The following is a 23,812-nucleotide window of genomic DNA, read 5'->3' as shown; positions in this document are numbered from 1 at the left end:
TACCAAGCCAATGAGAGTTATCTGTGGTGGTGGTGAATAGATATATGTATGTTTTACATTGCTCAAGAGACGCTACTAAAAACATGATACTGAACAGCTTCTGCACATATCATACAGTACATTTGTTTGTAAGTTTGTAAAGACAAACTTGGGTGAAAGACTCCACAGCTACAATAAAATGTAGGTGAAGAAACCCAAATTATTTTGTCCAGACAATACAATGAGATAACACCTAACAAGTCAGACATTTGGCTTCCTTCCTTATCACAAATGGTGTAACTTTCTCAAAATGAAAGATGTCTTCCCCCCCCATCCTTCTCTGGTTTTAAAAGCAGCTTATCTGCCCGCTTTCTGCATAGCCTTCATGGCTTGTTGTGCTGTATTGGGGGATTTTAGTAAAAACCAAACACCAGCAGATTTTTTTTGTTTGTTTTAAGAGCAGAAAAGTGACTTGTGGAAATGGCACCTTCTCCCGAAATATATTTGTGTTGTGGGATTATTCAGAGTCAATTGTTGACGTGAGGAACTAAAATAAATTGCTGTCTTTTAACCCTACTAGTCCTGCATAGTCCAGCACAACTATAAGAAAATAAGCTACATTCTGTTCTAGCACTTGCATCGATAGCAATGGTTACTGTTTCAATTGGAAGGACAAAATTCTGCCCTCATTTGCACTTATATGACCCCATTAAAGATGGGGTAAGAAGGCAGAATTTGAAGACAGTAGGGTTGTATAGTCATTGTGAGAAGAATTCAGCCTGTAGAATCTTTATTATGGGTGCTGATGCACAAGAAGGAAAAATCCAGCGTGCCTCCCAGATTCCAGGCTGAGTTTGCAGGGTGAGCAGTTAGAAGAACTATCATTGAGCAAATTTTACCAGGACTCAGCAAGACACTATAAATAAGGAGCCCCCTGATGCCATTTTTACAGAGGCACTTTTCAGACTAGAACTGCAGTTTGATTATGTGAACATCTATCCCCTACGACCTGTCCTGAACCCACACAGGTCACCAAACTGCTACCCAGAGCTAATTACTTTGGTCACTGCTGCCCTAGACCAAATTTGAACCAATTTCCTGGCGGTGAAAGGCTATGTTTTCTATTACATTGCCAATCCCCTGTGCTTTCCGCTTGTCTCCACAAAGCCGTTATTTAAAGACAAAAGGTTGGACCCAAAGATCAGTGCTCTCTATAACTTTGTCTGTGCACGTCTGAAGGCATGTTACCAGAGCACAACCCTGTTGCTTTAGCCCACTCAAAAGGCAGCGGTATGAGTTTCTGTTGGGTGATGCAAATGCTTGAATTGAGTCATTCTTATTGCTGTCGCACCTCCACAATGTGGCTCTCCAAACTCTTTTGAAAACAATGACTGAAGCCTCACTCCAGACACTGGCAGGGAATTATTACCTCTGGTAATAATTTTTACTGGTTAAAAACTGAGGCACAACAGGTTAATGGCCTGATTTTCAGAGATGCTTAGCACCCTCAATGCTCACTGGGAACTCTTCACTCAGGTCCTTAGTCAGATGTTATCCCCTAACCCCCATCCTGTCCAGACCTAAAATCCTCTTTCCTCAAGTTGGTGGTGCTTTCACCTGGTGTTACCTGGCATGGCAAGGGAGAGTGAGTTAGAGCTTGAGTTTCACTTTCACTTGAGCTGGTAACCCACCCAGTTTACAGTGAAAACACACGAGTGCTGCTAGATTAGTCCTCCAATGCTATCCCATAATTCCCCAGGTGTGTCCAGAAGGACAGACAAATTCTCCTCTAATTCTCTGGTAAAGAATCATACAGAGGCTCAACATACTCCAGCCCAAAGATCCCTGTGGGATTTGTCCCTAGATTGAGGAGCACAGCACCAGTGAGGACACAGTTATGTGTGGTGTGGCTTTGTAGCATCACTGTTCACACCCAGGCTAGGCTAACCCACTGAAGCCAATGCGGGATGAAAGTACTCAGCACCTATACAAATCAGGCCATGAAGTGTCTTTGTGGCTTGCCCAGCATCATGCAGCATCTTATTTCCCGCTGGCTCGGTTAGGCCAGTGTGCCAGCTCATGCTGAAATCTGTTCCCCTCCCCATACAGCCGCCCACCATAGAGATTTCCTTATTGTATGGATGGAAACAGGAGTGGCAACGTTCATTGATCAAAACTACCGCAGTTGTACAAAACAACCCCCAAAAAATAACCCCTTAAGTCAGCCTTTTGCAATTACACTTGACCACAGCAATTCATTATTCTTTTGACAGGCAAGTGGAGTGTGTGGAAAGAGGAGAGTGCAGTTTGAGAAGGCTCATTTCCCATCCATGTCTCAAACAACTGGGGTGGAGAACAAGGGCTTGGGTTTTGTTTTGTTTTTTGCTTAAACGTCTCACATTGGTAAGGGGAAGGGTGCCTTTCAACTCAGGAGGGGCCAGCCAGAGAGCCATTTCGCAGCTGTCATTTTTTAGTTGTCGATAAGGTGGAAGAAGCTTTTCTTTTTGCTCTTCGATCTCAAGAGAGATTCTTTTAATGCATTTAGTTGCAAACTGATATGAGCAGTTTCAGACCCTACACCTTAGTGGAGGCAAAGTTTTGCCACTGGCTTCATCTGGGCCCTGGAGGCTATGGCTCAGTTAATATTGAATGTACTGGTCCCTCCTCATGGAAGTGACTGCTGCATGCGAGAGGCTGGGTTGTTGAAATTCTGTTGCAGCAGCTCAAATTCCAGGGTAGGAGTAACATTATCTTCAGGGCTGGGAAGCCTTGTGGTTAGAGTGGGGGAAAAAAACACTGCAAGCCCAACCCCATAAGGATACAGACATTTCATGTATTAAGGCTATTTTTTTCACTTTTTTCTACCACTCTATTTTCTCTATGTCCTTAGTCTCAGGTTACTGCTACACTAAAATGAGACATTCTAAGACACAGCAGGTTAAATTCAACCCTAGTGAATCCCTGGAAGTCATTGAAGTAAGAACAGGGATAAATTTGGCCCCAAGCAAGTAAGTGGCTCAGATCTGGTATAATAAACTAGTCAAGACTAGAGTAATAGCCAGCGATGCTGCATCTCAGGCGTAATTCTTAAATGTATCCAGTTCAAAGTAATGTTAACCACACTCTGGCCACAAATAGCCCTGTCTGTCAAGTGCAGCTCTATGGTGCATGGATATGTCTTTTGTAAATCAAGTTAACTAGATGCAGATTACGCTGTTATGAGGAGTGACATGTCAGAACTGGTTAGCACAACCAGTCAGGATACGGAGACCACCCACGATATGGTCTGCCTTGATTCCACCACATGAAAGAAGGCACGGACACGTGGTATGGGTTTTAGCCAGGCTGCAACTTTATCAGTCAAATTACATCCAATGTTCCCGGGGGAACAACAGCCCAGTGCAGTCACTCGCACCCCATAGATCCTTTGCCAATTTGGGGGCTCCCACCGCAGAGAGGGCCCTATTGTCACACTAGCAGGGTCTCTGGGTGTCTCCACTCGTCTGCTAGCATCCATCCCCCTTATGGGGGTTGAGGCAAGAGGGGACTTTGATCTTAGCCAGCACTGCCATCAAGCGCATTGGTGGGGCGGTCCTCCCGGGTAGCCCAGGCCCCTGGTTCCCATTTGCTGCCAAGGGGCTAGACACGATACCCCCATCTCATAAGGGGTTGCTCCCAGGATATCCATTATGTTACTTTTTTGATCTGGAGCCTAAATCAGCAAGTTCCTACAGTTTGATCAGTTTTGATCTGTGGACCTTGAGCTGTAGAGAGTCACCTTCCCACTGCACATCCTGTAGTTTGAGAGCCCACCTTGAAGAGTCGCCCTTGGCTGACATGAGCAACTCACGGCCCTGGAAGGCCCTGAAGAAAACCCACAGAAAGGCTGCCCTAAAGAGTTTAGCTTCACCCCTCCTCCTCCTTCCCCCCCAACAGTAGACCCAAGGAAGAACCTCAACTAATGGCCTAAGGACCATGAGGTCACTGGCTTCCTGACATTGTCTGCATCTTGGCAGCCGAGGCTCCTTTCTACTGCATTCTGTGGTTCATGAATCCCTCACCCACAGACCTGCAGTAAAAGGCCACCCTGGCAAACCGCTTAGCTATAGCGAGCCCATGAACCACCAGATTTGGTGTTCTGGTGTAGGTCAGGCCCTGGGTGGACCCTCAGCCTCCCTGAAACTCCTCAAATGCCATCATGTGTCACCTAAAAAGGTGTGTGTACATGTCCTCCCTTGGCTGCAGATCCTGCTTCTAGCAACCAAGAGTCCATAGGGCCACCTGTTCTGCCTGTTCTGGCACTTCCCTGGCCTCCGGGGCTAGTGCTCTGAATCAGTTGACCTGCAAGTGAGAGAGAGCATCGGCTATGCCACTGTTAGGCCCAGGCACATGCATAGGTTTGCCAACCCTCCTGGATTGGCCGGGAGTCTCCCAGAATGGGCCGCGATGTCTCAGGCTACTGAAGTCAATCTGGAAGATTTTAGGCCCCTAAAAGTCCAGTTGGCGGTGCAGCGGAGTTATGGCAGGCTCCCTACCCGCCCTGGCTCTGCGCCATTCCAGGAAGTGGTTGGCACGTCCCTCTATCTCCTAGGCACAGGGTCGGCCAGGGGGGTCTCTGCATGCTGCCCCCACCCCGAGCACCGACTCTGCAGCTCCCATTGGCCAGGAACAGTGGCCAATGGGAGCTGTGGGGGCAGCGCCTGTGGGTGCTGGCAGCGCGCAGAATGGCCTGGCTCCTTCACCTAGGAGCCAGACATGCCAGCTGCTTGCAGGAGCCTGAGGTCAGCCTCGCCTGGCCAGAGCCTGCAGCCCAAACTCCCTCTACACCCCCAACCCCCTGCCCCAGATCTGAGCTCCCTCCGGCAACCAAACTCCCTCCCAGAGCCTGCACCCAACCCCCCTCCTGCACTCCAACCCCCCCCCGGCCCCTTCCACACTCCGAACCCCTCAGCCCCACCCCCGAACCCAGAGTCTGCACCCTCTCCTGCACCACAACCCCATGCCCCAGCCCAGTGAAAGTGAGTGAGGGTGGAGGAGAGCAAGTAACAGAGGAAGGGGAGATGTAGTAGGGGGCAGGGCCTCTGAGAAGGGGTGGGGCAGGAGCGTGGCCTCAGGAGCAGGCAGGGCAGGGGCGAGGCAAGGATGTTTGGGTCTGTGCGATTAGACAGTTGGCAACCCTCCACATGCGTGGCAGTGAAATGAATGTTGCATGCACATTTCTGTTTGGTAATGTAAATGGTAATGGTAATGTTAAACATCTCTAGACAGAAGCAAGTCCTTGGAGAGCGTTAGTCCTAGTCAAGATTCCAGGCAGGTGGAGTCACTCCTTCCCTTCCCTGTGAAGGGCTGCTGTGCTCCATGCTAGCAAGTGAAATCTCTCTTCCACAGGCCAGTGAGTGAGACATGAGCTAGACTAAGTCCTGGTGTCCTGCCCTGAAATCATGCCAGCAGCAGTGTGCAGCCCAGTTCCTGCCAGGGAGGCCAGAGGAGACAAACTTCTGTTTAGAGCATAATGTGCACGTTACACAAGCATGGGCCATTTGGCGCAAGTAGGACTCCATTCCAGGGGTGGCTCTGCACACCTCAGCACCTGAGCTGCATGCCCCAGGCCTACCTGAGGGCACCCTAGGAGCGTGAGATGGAAGAAATTCCAGAATTGAGCCCTTTCCTCCATTCAGGGATCTGATGAGGAGTGTGCAGTTCCTCGTGCACTCACTCTGTAGCCAGTCTGGGGGGGGGGGGGGGCACAAAACCCTGCTCTGACTGGAAAAATTAATAATAATATAATAATAAATGGAGATATACCTATCTCATAGAACTGGAAGGGACCTTGGAAGGTCATCAAGTCCAGTCCCCTGCCTTCACTAGCAGGACCAATTTTTTTGTTCCGGATCCCTAAATGGCCCCCTCAAGGATTGAACTCACAACCCTGGGTTTAGCGGGCCAATGCTCAAAACACTGAGCTATCCCTCCCCCTAGTGAGTGTGGTCTTTGAGCCGGACAGATCTGCAAACGCAGAGATGGACACTCAAAGCCGTGTGAGGCATAGTCTGATAATTCAAACATTGGCTAGGAAAGGGGGTTAAACTCCCACCTACATTAATGCTTTGTCTTGAGGACCCTGTTAGGATTTAGGGCTCACAGGAGCTGCCTTTGGATTCTCACAGTTAACAGACCAGCCTGCAGCCCTGCAAAGGCAAAGGCTGCATCATGCTTTGGGGCCGTGGCTCAATCTCGTGGGGCTACCATGTTTAGCCATAGCCCCAGCGTGGCAGAGATACTAGCAGACAGGTGGCGCCTTACTCAACAAGTAGAGTCATGAGAAGGAAGGGTTCAGTGGAGGGGAAAGTATGGGAAGGTTTCTGCCCAAACATTACACCAGCCCAATTAGGCTAACTGCCAGCTCAGTTCTGTACAACCTCCCTTGCAAGTCCCTTCCTGCAGTTCATACCAGTGTTTGCTCACTGCATGGTTCACAGCAGGGCTTTTCAAACACCTTTCAGCAGCTGCTCTATTCCTACCCCCAGTGTCTTGGTTTCCCTTGGAAGGGGTGGGGCTCAGCAAGGTATGGGACGAGTATTTGCCTTCCAAGAGCAGATGATTGATTGTCCTTGCCCAGCTTGTTAGAATTGAAAAGGCTGCATTCTCCTGGCCAAAGACTCGTCAAGGGACTAAGCAGAGATAAAGTGGAGACAGACCCAGCCACTATTTTGGGGGCGGAGGGGAGAAGAAGCAACTTTATAACCTTTGCCTGTTGTAGGAACTGTGGGATTTATGGGCACTGATAGCCACCAGAACTCGGTGGAAAGTTATGAACGCAGTATGCTTAGGAGCGGAAGTTCCCCATTGTTGGGGTAGGATAGACATGATATAGGATCTGCCAGCGAAGGGCCTAACTACAGTAAGGAAGTTTGCCCTAAGAGTGCCACAGGACTCTTTGCTGCCCTAAGAGTGAAACCCGTGTGTGTCTGCCTGAAGCAGGGCTGTAACCCATTAAATTGCAGTAGGAACAGCCTTGGAGATTATATTTGGCGTGGAAATGGACACTCCTCAATAGGTGTTTTATTCTTTCCGTCTTGCTGACCACATCTCAGAGGGACAAAGTCACCCCAGACACACTAGCTACTGCCAGGGAGCGGAGGGTTCCGTTTTCACTTCCAAAAGTGCTAGTGTCTATGTTGTGCCTAGGTTTAGGCTGCAAGCATGGCCAGTGCCCCACAGGAGGTGAGGGGAGACCACACACATGGGGAATGCTCAGATAGAAAGGGGCTGTGTACTAGGAGCAAGAACCACACAAGGGAGCGCCTGCCCCAGGCCCAGATCAGGACAATCAACTCAGCCCCCACGCTGCCCTGCTGGAGAGTGATGGGCCCTAAGAACCAACTAGACTAGCGTAGCAAGCCAGAGGCACTAAATAAATTTCACCCCACAGGTTTGGGGGGCACACTTGGGTTTGCTCCTTGGGAGCATTTGGCTGGGGTTAGGCCAGCCAAGCTCACAACCAACAGTTGCTGCTGCAACCAATTCAAGTCCCACAGGGCAGCAAACAGTCCCTTATGGGCATGGCCCACAGCCCGAGGCAGTCAGGATTTCCCAGTAGGGCTCTGCCTGGGCCATGGAGCTCAGCCCTGTCCTCCCTAGGAATTCCTAACCCCCACTGCCCTAGCGCCCCGAGCCCCACAGCGTAGGCTGAGGCAGCCTTGACTCAGGACCTGGCCTGAGCAGCTTTGCATGGGGCACCATGAAAGCGAAACACTCTAAGAGAAAGCGATATAGGCATGGTCCCGCTGGCTTGCAGAGCTGCTGGCCCACCTGCAGCAGCAGCAGGCAGAGCCCAGGGAGGCTGCCCCTCTGCGGTCCCATCTGGGCTGGCGGGCGGACAGAAGCCAGCAAACAGGAAGTGGCCCTGAGGATGTATCTTATCATGGCCCCAAATCTTGTGCCAAGTTCCATGAGATCTTATGGCTCCAAGTCCTGTGAGATCTCAAGTCTACCCCAGAAGTCCTGTGGGGGTTGGACATCTTGTTGGACCTGGCCTGTGCCGTCTTTTCTGCCTTCTCCCATAGCGAGCCACCAAATACCCCCCCACCAGGCTCGGGGCCTCTTGGCAGGGCCCTTAACACAGCATTCCATGATGTAGAAAGTGCAATGGTCTTTGTGTACCAAATGCATAGCATACATCTGGCTTTATAGTCTGTCCCCGCTCAGTGCCCAGAACTGCACCTGGGAAGTAGCGACTGACTGAGAAGCTGCAGTGGAGACTGAGCAGCATATGGCCCATTTTAAAAAAAATAAAAGGGTTTGGTGGCAAAAATCTTGGGAGCTTGGCCTTATCCCACCACATGGCACTCACTCCTCCAGGGTCAAGTCACTAAAACGTGGGGGAAGGAGACTAAAAATATTTGGGGAATTTTTTAAAGCACTTTCCTGTGACTATTAAAAAAACCAAAACATTTCATTGGGATTAATCAGGCTGTGTGTTGAGGCATGTTTGGGTGCTAGCAAGAGGATAAATAAGCAGGTGCTAACATGAACTGCACAGTGATATTCATACAGGGCTTTGCAGATGGAGGAATCAATTGGCCAGAAGATTATTATTATAGTACAAGCCATGTCATCGGTCGCTTAATAGCCTGACATTGATACGCTATCTCAGTGCCTCTTCCTGACAGCCTGGGAGTAGCTTTGATGACTTAGGGCCAGTCTATACTAGAAGCTGCAGTGCGTCTATGCCAGTGGGTAGGGCCCTACCAAATTCACGGTTCACGTTGGTCAATTTCATGGCCACAGGTCTTAAAATTGTTCAATTTCACAATGTTGTAACCATGCGGGTCCAAAAGGGGATGAGGGGCGGGTTCCAAAGCTGTTGTAGGGGGGTTGCAGGATTGCCATATGCACTTCTGTGCTGTCTTCAGAGCCCAGCAGCTGAAGAGTTTCCTGACTGAAGTGTTCCCAGAGTTTGCTGCAGTGGGAGGCAGGGGGGGTAGAACAGGAAGACTCCCAGAGGTGGAGGTAGATCCGATCTCCCCAGTGCTGCTGGGAGCACCTGAACCGGGGGCTCCTAGCTGCTAGTCAAGGCCAATGGTGGATTAACACAATTTGAAAAATGGGTGACCCAGCCCTGGCAGAAGATACAGGGTGGAAGCTCTGAGCCCCAGCAGGCGCTGCAAGGGCTGAAGCCCTGAGCTTGGGTGCCCTGAGCCCCGGCAGGAGCCACACGGGGAGGAGGGGGGGGAGCAGAAACCCCAGAGCTCGAGCGCCCAGAGCCCAGGCAGGAGCCATGGGGGGCAGCCTCAAACTGGGCAGGAACTGCTGGGGCTGGAAGCCCCGAGCCCTGGTGGCCCCCAGCCGGAGCCACTGTGTGTGTGGGGTGGGGGAAGGAGCAGCAGCCCAGAGCCGCAGCAGGGGCAGCAGCAGCCCCCAGCCCTGACACCCTGAGCTCCGAGAAGAGGCGCGGGGGGTGGAAGCCCAGAGCCCAGGGCTGGGGCTGCTGCAACACAGAAGCGCCGATGGTACACCCTCACTCCTGTGCTGTCTGTGGAGGTGGGTCTGATCTCCCTCCAACAACAGCTGTGTCGGGGAAGGACAAGTCCCGTCCCTCCCCAGCTCGGCTGATTTTGGGGAGATCTTATTTCATGGTCTGTGAAATTGGTAGGGCCCTACCAATGGGAGAGAGATCTCCCGTCAGGATAACAAAACAACCTCCCTGAGAGGCTCTCCCACCAACATAGCGCTGCCCACACCAGGTGCTTAGGTCGGTGTAACTTACATCACTCAAGGCGCTTATTCACCCCCTTGAGCGACATAAGTGGGAGTGTGTACAAGCCTTTGCTTGTTTGCGGAGTAACAAGTCGAACTAATTGGGTGGGTGGGTGAGTATTGGTATCATGCTCATTAGGAGGGTATCCTCATCCCTTACTCATATAAATCCAGCATGGAGTTTAGTCTTAGTTTCTTCCTTGGCTCTCTTCCCCACCCCAAAAGTTACGGGTCAAAGAGACTAAATGAGGTGGAGTGATGATAATTTATTTAGCAAGGACTGTATAGTCACATTAGCAGCACAACTGTTACTTTTCCACACGGTAAGGAACACCTATTTCTGGGTGTTTGTCAAATTTCTCCTCAGTCAGGATATGCAGCAGCGGGAGTGTGAAGTGATGATAAAACAGAGCTAGACTCCAGTCCTGCCTCCTGATAACGTTGCAAAGGTTGGTGTCCTTTATTTACACATGTATGTAAACAACAGAAAGTAAACAATACCACCCAATGTGGTGTAGCAAATAGGCTGCTGCAGTTTTACTTCAGGACTTGAAGTGTTTCATACATTTCACAGAAATTGCACTGACAGCAACATGGGAAGGCTACATAGTTACATTGGTTTTTCCGCACAGGAGAGAGACACCAACACACACACTCCACAGTTTAGTTCAGCACCAGCAGAAGGTCATTGCACCACTACAGTCCACAGCACATGCACAGTGAAACAAGCACAGGAAAACTAGTAAGAGCTCGTTTTAGAACCAGGTACGGCATGTTCTTAAATAAAATAATAATAATACTTTGTACTTTTATAGCACCTTCCACCTGAGGATCTCAAAGCGCTTTGCAAACAATTAATTTAGCCTCACTACAGCCCTTTGAGGCTGGTCAATATCGTTTCCATTTTATGGATGGGGAAAACTAAAGATCCTGAGAAGGTAAGTGATTTGCTCAAGGCCACACATCTGTTAATACAACTGCGATCTACTTGCTGGTTCTCAGCTCTGTGCCTTCAATACATGATTGTTCTTCCTCCCAACAAGAATAGGACTTCTTGACATTTTACAGTACGCTTTTCAGTACAAAACAAGGCCCCAGTGTTGTAGGGAGAACAGCAACGGAAAGTCCCTGCCTCCACCCGGAGCCCCGTTAATTTCAGGGAGGCTACAGGTGGGTGAAGGGTCCCAGTGCACAATGCATTGCAAGTATAGTGCCCAAACAAGAATCCAGGATGACCTTCCCAGCAAAAAGAAACTATTTGAAAACAACTTTGTTGATGTTTTAAATGCCATAGCAAACCACATACACATTGCACTGCCTGGTCTGCAAATACACCTCTACCCAGATATAACACTGTCCTTGGGAGCCAAAAAATCTTACCGCGTTATAGGTGAATCCGTGTTACATCGAACTTGCTTTGATCTGCCAGAGTGCACAGCCCCGCCCCCCCGGAGCGCTGCTTTACCGCATTATATCCGAATTTGTGTTATATCGGGTCGCGTTATATCGGGGTAGAGGTGTATTTCAGACAGAAGGGGCAAAACTCTGAACTTAAAAAGAAAAATAACCCAAGAGTTCAATGAAAAGTTTAAAACTTACGCTGCTTGCAAATTGTCCTAAATCACATTTTAGCTCTACAGACACTTCTTGAAAAGCCAGATTCACAGATGTAGATTTTGTATATTCCAAAAAAGATGACGCTACAGTGATCACCACAATGAAAAACACTCTGCTTGAACCAAGACTGGTTTCAATCTTTTCCACTTCTCTTTAACATAAACAATAACATGGACAGACTCATCTTGCATCCTAATATCAAATTAAATTCAAGCATGTAAAGAAAAAAGTAGCTAAAAAGTAGCTAAAAAAGTAGCTGCTAAGTTTGGTTTGAGTATCACAATGAATTGCTCATCCACCCTCTTGTGCACATTTATGCTTCAAGTAGTTTTATTTCTTCTGCTCTTCAAGAATAAAACTATTAAAATGCCTTATTTCCAGCTATCCTGGGAAAGGAAATGAACCACCACAGCCATAGGAGAATACAGTTTAAGACTGCTAACACAACAGAAGATAAAATAAAGTTCAGATGACCAAAAGATTTTTTGTACAAGAACTTCTGCAGCAGCTGTTTTCCCTACTATTTAAATACATAGAACAAAACAGACGAAAGGAAACTCAGTTATTTTTCTTAAATAAAAACTATGTACAAATTGCACATATTACAAATCAGTTACAGAAAGCAGAGTCTTCACTGATAATTTTCTCTTGCTATAGTCAGTGATTATCAGTGTACTCTGGTCTTCAAGTGTCAGAACACAACAGAACTGCAATATTATGTACACAGGCGGAGTTTGTCTTCTAGCTGCCGGAGTGGGATCCTTTTAAACTAGAATACATTCATTCCAGTAGCTATATAGGAACATTGTTCACTAGAGCAGCAAATCTCTCAACTCAGCAAGTCACAAGAGTGCTGTCATTGCTGTCTGGTTTATTGGTTTTAGGCAGTCTCTGGGCGTTGAATAACCCTCATTCACCAGTGAATTAGTTTGCGGTTTCTGATAGTCAGTACTGCAGCCCACTGAGGTCAAAACACAGTTAACTTTAGGTTTATCATAGTTGATTAGACTTTGCGGTGTTTGATAGTCCCCATTCCTGACATCGGTCCTACCCGAATTACTGAAACTGCCAGCAGAAAGGGAATGTTTATGAGCAGAAGAAATTACAGGTACATTGTAGTCAATTTCAGAGGGAAAAGTGTTCTCTCTTCCTAGATGCCTCTCTATAATAGGGGTGGCATATTCAGGCTCCTGGTTGGTCAAGGGCAACGCATATTCATGACGGCTAGCTCTGTGCGGGCAGTGATAGTGGTTCTCGATCACTGAACTATCTTTCTTCTCCTCATCCTCTGTGTCCATTGGTCTGAATGTGGATCCTTTTCTTGTTACCATCCCAGTTCCGATCATGAGAGGCTGCTGATAATCTAGAAAGAAGCATTAAAAGCTCAAAAATATATAGCCAGACTATTGGTTTCTTTGATTTCACCATATATAATGTAACAGGAGGCAGAGTTTAAAGACGTTAAGAGACCCAGCTACTCTATCGATAGGAATTCTCATTTGGAATGTAAGAAAACTCAGTTTGTGCCAACCTCCTTCATTCAGTGAAGGAATCGTTATTTGTCAGAGATAGTTATGGTTCTAGAGCGAGGATAAAAGTTCAGTGTCAGCAGGATATGGGCTTCTTGATAAGTCTGGCAAGGGATCTTGCATCAACCTGATAGAAATTTTTTTCACATGTGAAGTTCTCTGCGATGCCTAAAGGATGGTTAACCTCCTCTCCCACCCCCAGTTCCTGCATTACTAACAAGGAATCTTAGGACAGTCAAATGGCAAGTGGAAGGAGAAAGCTGAATGGGACAACAACCAAGAAGGAAGGTGTTGGAGTCCAACGTGTTAAGGGAAGTGTGTAGTGTGTGATATCGGCTTGGAGCTGGAGGTAAGGGAAGAATGGGAACAGCAAGGAAGGTGATTACTGGACAGGTCACCAGGAAGAGGATCAGAACCAGCAAATGACCCATAGAGGAGCCAGAGGTAAGATCAGAGGACTGCAGTGTCAACAGGGGTGTTTGGAACTCCAATCCAAGAAAGCCCCAGCCAAAGGATTAGCTTGGTGAAAATTACTTTAAAAAACAAACAAACAAACAAACAAACAAACAAACAAACAAACAAACAAACAAACAAACAAACAAACAAACAAACAAACAAACAAACAAACAAACAAACAAACAAACAAACAAACAAACAGTAAGAGAAAATTGCAACATTTTCACTAGTCTGAAACTAAAAAAACTAAAATCTGTCCCCTTCTCTTTGCAGATGAACTGACCTGCACAGCTCTGTTACACAGCACTGATCAAGACTGCCACGTTTTGGTGTAGTCCTTAAGAAGTTCAAATCAGTTTTTGTTTTGGCTTTGCACTTCATCTCCGACATGAGCTGAATTCAGCCCTACGTCCTCTGGGGAAATTCTCTGGCACTTCTTGTTTTGCATCTCAAACTACACTGTAAACTCTTTGGGACAGAGAAGGTCTTGTCTTTATCTGTACAGAGCTGAGACTACTGGTGTACTAAATAAATAACAAATCATTCTCTGACGCTACTCCCACCTTTAGTTCCATGGAACTCCTAATAGGATGTGATAAAGTATCCTGATCCATTCTGGGATTTCTTTAGGGACTAGTAAGTACTAGAGAATTTGACAACGAAGAATTATATTAGGGATTTTAAAAAAACATTTCTAAGGCGAATGCCCTCCACGAGCTGGTTACCGAGGTGCCTTCAGCACATATTCCTGGGCTTAACTCACTTTTTTCAGCTTTACCGTTTCCTTTTAAGGCCAGTATTCATAAAATACCAAACCTCAAACATTGCCTGTATAAATCCCCAGAATTTAGAAATTTTCACTCCATGGCATAAGCGCTTGGAACCCTCTATAAAGTAGTGGCCATTAGGCAAAAAGCGTGAATCCATGCAGGGTATCATCTCACATAACCACAAGTAATATTTACTCACCCCTCCCATATAAACTTTTTTTTATAGACCATCATAACATTATTTATTCAGAAGGATCCTGTTACAGCAAGCACCAATACATCCATGTTAGTGTCACACAGAATTCAAATTAAACCCTAGTCACAGTTTATTTTATTTGGTCTTCACTGCATTTCTCTGACAACTGATATCAAAGGCAAACTGGAATTTTGGGATGCTGGGGATAGCAAATTAGTCTTGCAGGGAAGGTCCATGCAGTGCTGACTGATCCCATAAAATGGCTGGGCTCACTAACCTTTCCAGACAGAGAAAACACAGGCAGGGACAAGAGGTGCTTAGAGAAGGAATGAAGTATTCCTGTGGGGTGCAAACAGGGACTGATGGCTGGAATTTGCTCTGTCCAAACAATGAGCTGCAGCTAAGCTAACAGCAGATTAATACATCATTGTTTTACTTAACTAGGTTGACTTCCACAGTGGTTCAGGCACTAAGTGACATGAACAGAGATCTCAATATGCTCAGTTGGGCATTAGGCCACAGCTCAAACTGTTGGACGAACTGACTCTTTATTCGGGTCACTCAACTTTTGTGAAGAAATAAGACACTCAGTACAAACATGACTAAAAAAACAGAAAATCCCAATCAGCAATGGCAATCTAGTCTATTCTAGTCAGGTTTGTATATCGTGTGTATCACTTAAACTATGACTGTTTCACAAGGAGAAAACAAATCTCTCTCCACATCATGGAGGGAAGTTTTAATTTCAAAACTAAAAAGAGTTAAGAAATCTCCTGTACGTTTTCCCAATATATTCTCCCATTTCACTAGTTCAATGCCCAAGGGTAGGCACCTTAATTCCTGGGTCCTGTCTTACATGTTTACTCTTGATGCACCCAGAGTTTTCTCGGATAGAATTTGCCTGCCCCTCTCCCCATTATGTACTATACATCCAGAAGAAAGCAAATGCATCTCAAAAGATGTAACTGTTACCTGCCATGTCACTTGTGACTAGATCCAGCTTTTGCGGAGTCTCCTTTTCATTATTATAGCTGATGGTAAATTCCGTTGACTGATGTCTGACGAAGGGCTGCTTGATCTGTTTCCAACAACCTAGAAGAAATAAATGAACATAGAAAACATTAAGGGCTTGTTCACATGAACACTTAGTTCACGGCAAGCTGGGATGTAAATCTACCCGGCACTAGCCTGCTGTGCACTAAGTGTCCATGTGGATCCTGCTACTGTGCACTAACTAGGACGCTTTGAATTACACTATTTCGAAACTGGAGTAAATTAAAGTGCACTAGGGAAATTTTAGTGCACAGCAGCGGGGTCCACCTGAACATTTAAGGTATATCTATGCTGCAGTAAAACACCCGCAGCTGACCGAGGCCTGGGCATCGGGGTTATGAACTTGCAGTATAGATATTCAGGCTTAGGCTGGAGGCTGGTCTCTCTGACCCTCCCCCCTCATGGGATAAGTATTATCCTTTGGCACCTATCGAGAGAGGAGTATCCTGTGTTGGTCTGTTTCAAGATTGCTTTAGAGACAAGTGGAGGGGAAGTGAATTTCTTCTCCTTTCTTCTGTTTCAGATGGATGTTTCACCATCTAATTGGCAGAAGAGGAGGGTGCTCCACTAGAGAGAAACTAAATAGCAGCTGAACTCAGATTTCCTACCCTAAATGAAACCCACCCTAGACAGGTAATCAACTGAGACACAAAAGATGTTACTTCAGAAGGGTTTTTGCAGACATCTTCCAAAAGCAAAATCCCCCAGCCAATGTTCTCTTCAAATATGATGAATGAAGCACAATTCAGCATTATTGGGCTTTTTTAGGAATTAGGGAGAGGGTCAGCAGAGGAAGCCACATTAAAACCATGTCTTGGCCTCCTTAGGGAGAAGCTAACCCCAGGTGCTGCAGAAGAGAGAAAGGAAAGGGGCAATTTGCTGGAGGGTAGGTGTTTTTTTCCAGTAGGAACACTCTCAACGTTTGTGACCCAAAGTCTCTCTTTCACTTGCTAATTGCATTTCTGTTGTGGAAGCCATGCGATGGCTGCTGTTTTCAGGTGGCACTAGTAGTGGTATCATTTTCCCTAACCCCTTTGTGATATTGTGAATTAAAATGAAAGGAAAATGATGCAATTGATGTTCAATTGTTTGATCCTTCCCACCAACCCATAGAAAGGAGAGAGCATGATTCTCCACTAACCTGGGTTTTCTGCATCAGATGAACCATAAGCACCTCCTTTTGTCTCTCTCCTGTAAGACAGGAATATGTTTGTAAGGTTTTGTCCCTCACAGCACTTTACCTTCATGCCTTAGCTTCAGTGGAGAGAACCATCATGTTCACCAGGTGAGGAAAATCATCCCCCCTTAGTTTCTGGGTAACAGCACTTATTACAGTAGGGGACATGAATGCTGAATCTTGTTACATTTGTTTCCCCCCAGCTGTTTGAGCTGGCAAAAGACACTGGAAAACGGTGATCTCTTAGCAGTTCATGTCCCTGTATGCCAGCTCAGACGTTATCTTCCTGGTTGTGTTAGGATTTCTATCCTGAATTCTTTGCACAGTTGTTAGAAACCCTAGCTTAGGTACTGGATTCTGAGGAGATGCAAGCCCTTTTCATACGGAGGTGATGTCAAAGGGAGCTTTGTCCCCAACCCCAAACTCCATCTGCTGACAGGAACATTTGTATCCACTGGGCAGAGCTCAAATTAATGGAAGACGAGGGGGTGTCTAAGCGAGTGAAATTTACCTTTTTCGAGACTTCTCAACGTGTGAGACAGCTGCCAAGCTTTACTTCCCAACATGTGTTTTATACACCCCTTTACATGGCAGCTCTGAATTTGGCCCACTGAGTTACATATCAAGGAACCAGCAGAGATTAATGTAGCAACACCACCAATAAGAGGGGGGCAAGATAACAATTAAAATAGCTTCTACTCTACTTTCTTTTGGTTCTTAGGTGTGCAAGTTACACCAGCCTAAACTCAGTTATTAGTCAGTAAATGGGGGTAGGTAGGTCTGAGGCAGATTAACCAATTATATAGGAATCTGAGCTAGCGTAAGGGGTGCTATTTTAATTACCTCTGTATTTGGCTAGTCTACACTGGCAACATTAAAGCGCTGCTGTGGCAGCGCTTTAACGTGGCTGGTGTAGTCACGGCAGAGAGCTCTCTCAAGGCTCTAAAAAAACCACCTCCACGAGGGGTGCGGCTCCCAGTGCTGGTGCACTGTCTACACTGGCACATTACAGCGCTGAAACTTGCTGTGCTCAGGGGGGTGTTTTTTTACATCCCTGAGCGAGAAAGTTGCAGCGCTGTGAAGTGCCAGTGTAGACAAACCCTTAGCTTCACGGGGCCACCTATGGCATGGGGCCCCGGGCAACTGCCTGGCTTGCTACCCATTAATGCTGGCCCTAGCTTTTATATGCAGAAAAACTGTTGTTGTGGCACAGCTGAGCTATGGAATTTTTATAGCATATTGGGGTGGGGGGGGGGAGCTCAGAAAGAAAAAGGTTGAGAACCCCTGATCTATGCCACTACAGCTATTTTAATTTAGATGAAAAATAAAATCTCTTACTTTCGTATGGCTGCACAGATACAAATCCCAGAGAGCAGGAACAGACACAGCCCTACTAAGACCGGGACAACTATAGCTGTAAGTTTTAACCCTGCAGGAAAAAAAAAAATTTAAGGTAACAAGGGCACAGTTTTCCTCAATACCTGTATACATCCTTCCAAAGGTAAATTCTTTCCTATTATAGTCTGGGCTGGTAAAACCACCTATTAAGGTTGCCTGACACTTCCCATTATGAAGACCCTATTTTTAATTGCTTGTAACTTTGTGGGGAGAGAGGAACTGATATAGGATGAACTCAGGGAGGGGAGGGAAAGAAATAGACTGGAGGGGGAGACTAGAGCTGACTGGGCAAGGAGACAGGGATGAGAAACCTGTAGAGCAGAGACTGGAGCTGGGTAGGCAAAGAGAATAGGACCATGACAAGGAGCCAGGGGTGGGGAAAAGACAGGACAGGGAAAGATTGAAGAAGAGTCCCGAGTCTCTCCATCTTCTGTTGTCATTAAATATCTTTGCAATCCACTGGCAAAGTGCTTGTCTGAGCCCACTGGTATCAGTTACTTCATTAGAGTCAGTGGCAGAAGCCTGTGCAGTGGAACTAAAGGTTCCATCCCTGCTGATAAACCACGTGGTATCAACAAGACAGCACATGAGAGAATTTGTTTTTTCAGTTTGCTTTTTGAAAAAACTTTGAAATTACACACAGAAATATAATAAGAATATTAAGGTTGCAAAATTAAGCACTCAAATGTTAGGAAATGCCAAAATTAAGGTTTCCTGTGCAATTTTAATTTGTCCCCCTTATGTGTATGCATTATGGTATAGCCTTTAATTACATGATCACATACTATTTTTTCCCACAGGGCCTCTATCTCAGTCAACCTTTGGGTTTATCGGAATAGCATCAAAAGTGTTTTTCAGTTAGAATGTATTAATCTTACTCAATTCCAAGCACCCACTTAGACTTCTATTCATAGTTAGTGAAATGTAAGGTGTATTGCTCTGGTTGGTCTTTTGAATCAGTGACCTACTTTACGATTATGTAGTTTGGATATTTATACCTTTTTGTACAGCACTAACCTGACATTTCAGCAATGGGTGCTTTAGAGCGAGAGCGAGAGTGTGTGTGTGTGTGTGTGTGTGTGTGTGTGTGAGTGAGTGAGTGAGTGAGTGAGTGAGAGATATTAATATATATATTAGAAAAAGAGAGAACCTCTGGAAATCCAAGGATCCTAAGGTCTCTAGCAGGTTATCCTCTGCAAAACCACTATTGTAAGAACAAGTGGGTTTTATTTTATTCCAAAAAACAGTCAGTCCCATGTTTCAAGACAGTGCAGGTCAAAATTAAGAGTGACCTGCAAACTAAAAAGAATATATGCCCACGTCACTTCTCTTGGATGCACAAAGATAAAGACAACCTCAAAATTGTTTTTAAGTGTTTTTTGCACTTTTTAAATTTTTCTTTTAAATTAGAAATTCAGGTCTTGTCTACTCAACTTTTCCTCAAAGACTCTAGGGACAAGTAGAAAACTGGTACATTTAGGACATCACACAAACCAAGGAAGTGAAACCTGATTGAAAGAGGAAATGATTTTTATTCAGACTATTTAAGAGTTTAGGGTTTGTTTTTGTTAACATCTATTAAATTCAAATACTTGAAGAACATTTGGAAGAAAAGTTCTTTGTTAAAAAAAATAAAATCAACATCAGTAATACCTGATATATATATCCTTAATCCTTAATATTTTTTAAAACCTTATATATATATATATATATATATATATATATATATAAGGTTTTAAAAAATATTAAGGATTTCAAGTTCTCTATCCTTCATATCCTCACCCTCACATTTGCAGATAACTATTAAAGAACATTGACGAGATGGGAACATTTGATCTGGCAAAGTGTAGATGTCTGTTAGAACAGGAAATATACATCTAAAAAGATGGCACATTTTAGAGACTGTACTGTTCTAGTGTTACCCAAGCTGGTTTCTTCTGATGGGATGGGTTCTGTGATGGTTCTGTCTTCTTTTCCAACCACTACACCTGTGCTTTGACTTGGTCTTTGCCACATTGGGTGAGTAAATGAGTTGTTAGCTGCAAAAAGAAAAGGAAAAACAACGGAGCTGTAGTGGGTTTTGGGATTCCATTGCTTCACTGGGCTCCTGGAAGTATTGCTTGCCACTTACCTTGCATTATTCGACAACCAATCAGCTCCACCTTAAATGCTATTCTTTGATGCCAGGTCTGTGGAATGATCCGCACGTATCGGGCCACTATAGGAGGGATAAAATTATTACGTACTACGTCCCCATAATTAGAGTTGCCTTGGAATACCTGCAATTTAAAGCACATAAGCTCTTTAATTGCGGTGTTTTCAGAGTGAGTTGTTAAAAATATAGAACATCTTAAATGTAAAGAGGGACACTTGTCAACCTAAAACTCATTCAAAAATATCTTCAACTGTGTTGTAACTTTAGGATTATTAGAAGTAAATTTTAAAAGAAATTTACTTTACAGTTTTTGCTAAAGTTCACATTTTGCGCTTAATTCAGCATGGACAAAGAAATAAAACTAGCCATTTTCATCTTCTGATCAGCACCATGCTAATGCATGCTACTGTGTTTGAATTAACAATACCTCCTACATCAAAAGCAAAACAAAACTTTTTATTGAAATCAGATCATGAAAAATGTTTTGTAAACTACAGTACTACTTTTCTTCAGCAAAATCTAAATGAGTGACCAAAAAGAAGTTACTCACCTTGTGCAGTAATGATGATTCTTCGAGATGTGTGTCCCCTTATGGGTGTTTCACTGTAGGTGAGTCCGCATCCCTGTGATGCTCATCGGAGAACTTTGGTAGCAGTGTCCGTTTGGCCCGATCGTGTGCTGTCTCTTCTCATGCTGTGCCATGAGGCTAGCCAGCACATGTTGGCTAAACATTCTCAGTTCCTTTGCTGCCGCAGAATCAGTGAGAACTCAGAAGTAGAGGGGAGAAGGGTGGGTAGTGGAACACCCATAAGGGGACACATCTCGACGAACCATTGTTACTGCACAAGGTGAGTAACTTCTTCTTCTTCTTCAAGTAGTGTCCCTATCGGTGCTCCACTCTAGGTGACTCCTGAGCAGTGCCCCCCTGGGAGGGCTGGGACGTCGGTGTCAGGTTAGTTACAGATGACAGTACTGTGGAGCCAAAGATGGCATCAGAGGCAGAGTCCCTGGTGATCACATAATGTTCTGCAAAGGTGTGGACTCAGGCCCATGTCGCTGTTCTGCAGATCTCTGAGATGGGGACATTCCTGAGGAAGGTGACAGATGAGGAGATTGAGCTCGTGGAACATGTACGGATCGAGTCCGGAGGAGTCATGTTACGAATTTGATAGCACTGTCTGATGCAATTCGAGACCCACTTGGAGAGTCTTTGGGCTGATATCACTGAGCCTTTACACCTTTCCGCCAGAGAGGAACAGTCTAGGGGATTTTCTGAAGGCCTTTGTTGTATTGAGGTAGAATGCAAGGGCTCTCCTAACATCTAAGGTATGGAGTTTGGCCTCCCTATTGTCTCGGTGAAGCTTGGGGTAGAAGGTGGATAGACTGATCCATGTGAAATGAAGAGGTCACTTTAGGGATGAACCTTAGATGCTGCCTAATTGTAACCTTTGTTAGGGAAAAAGACTGTGTACGGGGGATACGCCATCAGAGCTGCTATTTCCCCTATTCTTCTAGACGAGGTAACTACAATCAGAAAAGCCATTTTCATTGATTGGTATGGTAGTGAAGAAAGTGGCCATAGGTTCCAAGGGGGGGCCTAGTCAGTCCTTTCAGCACTAGGTTTAGGTCCTATGAGGGGATAGGAAGTCGAGGTTGAGGGAAGAGGTATGTTATTCTCTTAAGGAACCTTTTAGTGGTCGGGTGCAATAGTACTGAGTACCTCTCTACAGGCTGGTGAAATACTGTAAAAGCTGCCAGGTGGACCCTGAGAGAGCTCAGGGATGACCCTGATTTTTTAAGCATCAAGGAATATTCCAGAATATGTGGAAGAGTTTCTGACACCGGGGAGATTTGCTGGCACCAAATCTGGAACCTGGACCATTTCTGCAGGTCGGTGCATTGTATGGAGGACTTTCTGCTGTGCAGTAGAACCTCCTGTGTTTCCTTTGAGCAGGAGCTCTCTAGGTGCTGGAACCACATAGGATCCATGGTTTGAGGCAGAGGATTCCCCAGGTTGGGATGTGTGGTACACCCTTTGTCCTGAGAGAGAGGGTGTGAAGTGGCCGGAATGGAGATCAGTGGACACATCATGAGCTGCATCCAGGTAAGGGTACCAGGTCTGTCGCGGCCACCTGGGAGCAATCAAAATTATGTAAGCTCTGTCCCCTCTTTATCTTAGCAGACCCTTCAGCAGAAGAGGAAATGGAGGGAAGGGGTAAAGAAGGCTCTCCCCATGGGGGGAGGAGAGCATTGCCCAGAGAGTGCTGTACAATCCCCACCCTGGGACAATATTGCAGACACTTCTTGTTCTGGTAAGTGGCAAACAGATCTGTGGACGGTGTTCCGCACTGTGTGAACAAGTTGTGAAGTACTGATAGGTGTATCTCCCACTCGTGGTCATATGGAAATTTGTGACTGGGCTTGTCCACTATCGACTTTTGCGTGCCTGGGAGGTAAGCCGCAGACAAGGTGATGTTGTGAGAGATGCGCCAGTTCCATAGTTTCATGGCCTCTGTACATAAGGAGGGTGATCTGGCTCCTCCCTGAAGGTTGATATAAAACATGCGGGCTACTTTTGTATGTGATCCGGTTATCAGTGGGAGGACATGGGTTCAGGTGTTCCTGCCCGCTCTCAACTCAAGGAGATTGATGTGCAGGGATATCTCCACAGGCATACACAACTTGTGCCTCCCAATACTGGGGGGCACAATCTAAAGGGGAAGACATGATGGGGACCTCGCTCATACTGATCTCTCCAGTGCTAGATGGGCCAATGCCACTGGTGGTACCGTCAGCTCACGTACCGGGATGTTTGCCATTCTCTCTCTGTGCCAAAGAGTCAATGCCTGTGCCCAAAGAGTCCGTGGTCCTATCAACGGTACCAGACAACGATGGTTGCCGTGAGGCATGGGTGTCAGATGATCTTGGTGATGGCAGTGCAGAGGATACCAAGCGAGATGGTGATCGCTTTCGGCTATTCCTGGGCTCGCTGAGGGGACTTCCTGCTCTCTTTTTGACTTGTGAGAGGGGTCCCTGGACTGTTTCTTCGACCCACTATCCTTCGAAATCAAAGGTTAATGGGAAGGCTCACGCCCGCCAGAGGGCTGGGGTCGGAGAGCCGCCTCCATAGAGATGATTTTCTGGCAGCGCTCTGTCCTTGTGGGATCTCAGTCGGCCCTCACAAAGGCAGCAAATGCACTGGGAGTACTTGTCCATGACTGGGATCGCCTCACTGCAAGTGCAACATTTGAAGCCAGGAGAGCTGGGGATACCCTTCACCATGGCTGGGGGTCAACACAAGAACAAAGTCTTTTCTTCTTTTAGGCACAGCCAAATAAAGAGTCAGAAGAAAGTTAAAAAGTTTTTAAAAGCTAAAGATTTTCAAATGAAAAGGCCAGTTAACGATTGCTAACCAGCTAACGGACAGCTAAAGGTTCCGTCCCTAGCCAGGGGCAGTTGAGAAGGAACTGAGGATGGTTAGCCCGCACTTGCTGGCTAGCCTCATGGCGCAGCACGAGGAGAGAGCGTGCAGGTGTGGGCCCAACGAACACTGCTATCTAAGTTCTCTGATCAACTGCACAGGGATGAGCACACCTAGAGTGGAGCACCCATAGGGACACTTCTCGAGGAAGAACTGTTTGATTATGTTCTCTTCATTGTATTTATAAAATCTGTCTGATCAGTCAGCCCATTCTACAAGTGGACCTTTTTATTAGTTTGTTT

General features: G+C 46.1%; 1 protein-coding gene across 2 annotated transcripts in view; it reads right to left on the bottom strand.

Annotated features, from left to right (window-relative positions):
- Nucleotides 1-10,174: 10,174 nt before the first annotated feature.
- The window catches only part of DCBLD1 (discoidin, CUB and LCCL domain containing 1), a 75,103-nt gene continuing 61,465 nt past the window's right edge, over nucleotides 10,175-23,812 (bottom strand). For both annotated transcript variants that reach the window (XM_008175869.4, XM_008175863.4), the window contains exons 10-15: nucleotides 20,066-20,213; nucleotides 19,857-19,973; nucleotides 17,875-17,965; nucleotides 16,501-16,550; nucleotides 15,279-15,398; nucleotides 10,175-12,718 (exon numbers count right to left, since the gene is read on the bottom strand). In XM_008175869.4, coding sequence (XP_008174091.1) covers nucleotides 12,198-12,718; nucleotides 15,279-15,398; nucleotides 16,501-16,550; nucleotides 17,875-17,965; nucleotides 19,857-19,973; nucleotides 20,066-20,213 — 1,047 coding nt within the window. In that variant the 3' untranslated portion in view covers nucleotides 10,175-12,197. The remainder of the gene's footprint in view (nucleotides 12,719-15,278; nucleotides 15,399-16,500; nucleotides 16,551-17,874; nucleotides 17,966-19,856; nucleotides 19,974-20,065; nucleotides 20,214-23,812) is intronic.

Source organism: Chrysemys picta, chromosome 3 (assembly GCF_011386835.1).
Source record: "Chrysemys picta bellii isolate R12L10 chromosome 3, ASM1138683v2, whole genome shotgun sequence".
Classification (NCBI taxonomy): Eukaryota; Metazoa; Chordata; order Testudines; family Emydidae; genus Chrysemys; species Chrysemys picta.
The sequence above is the reverse complement of the archived record's forward strand: the minus strand, read 5'-3'. Positions and strand labels throughout refer to the sequence as shown.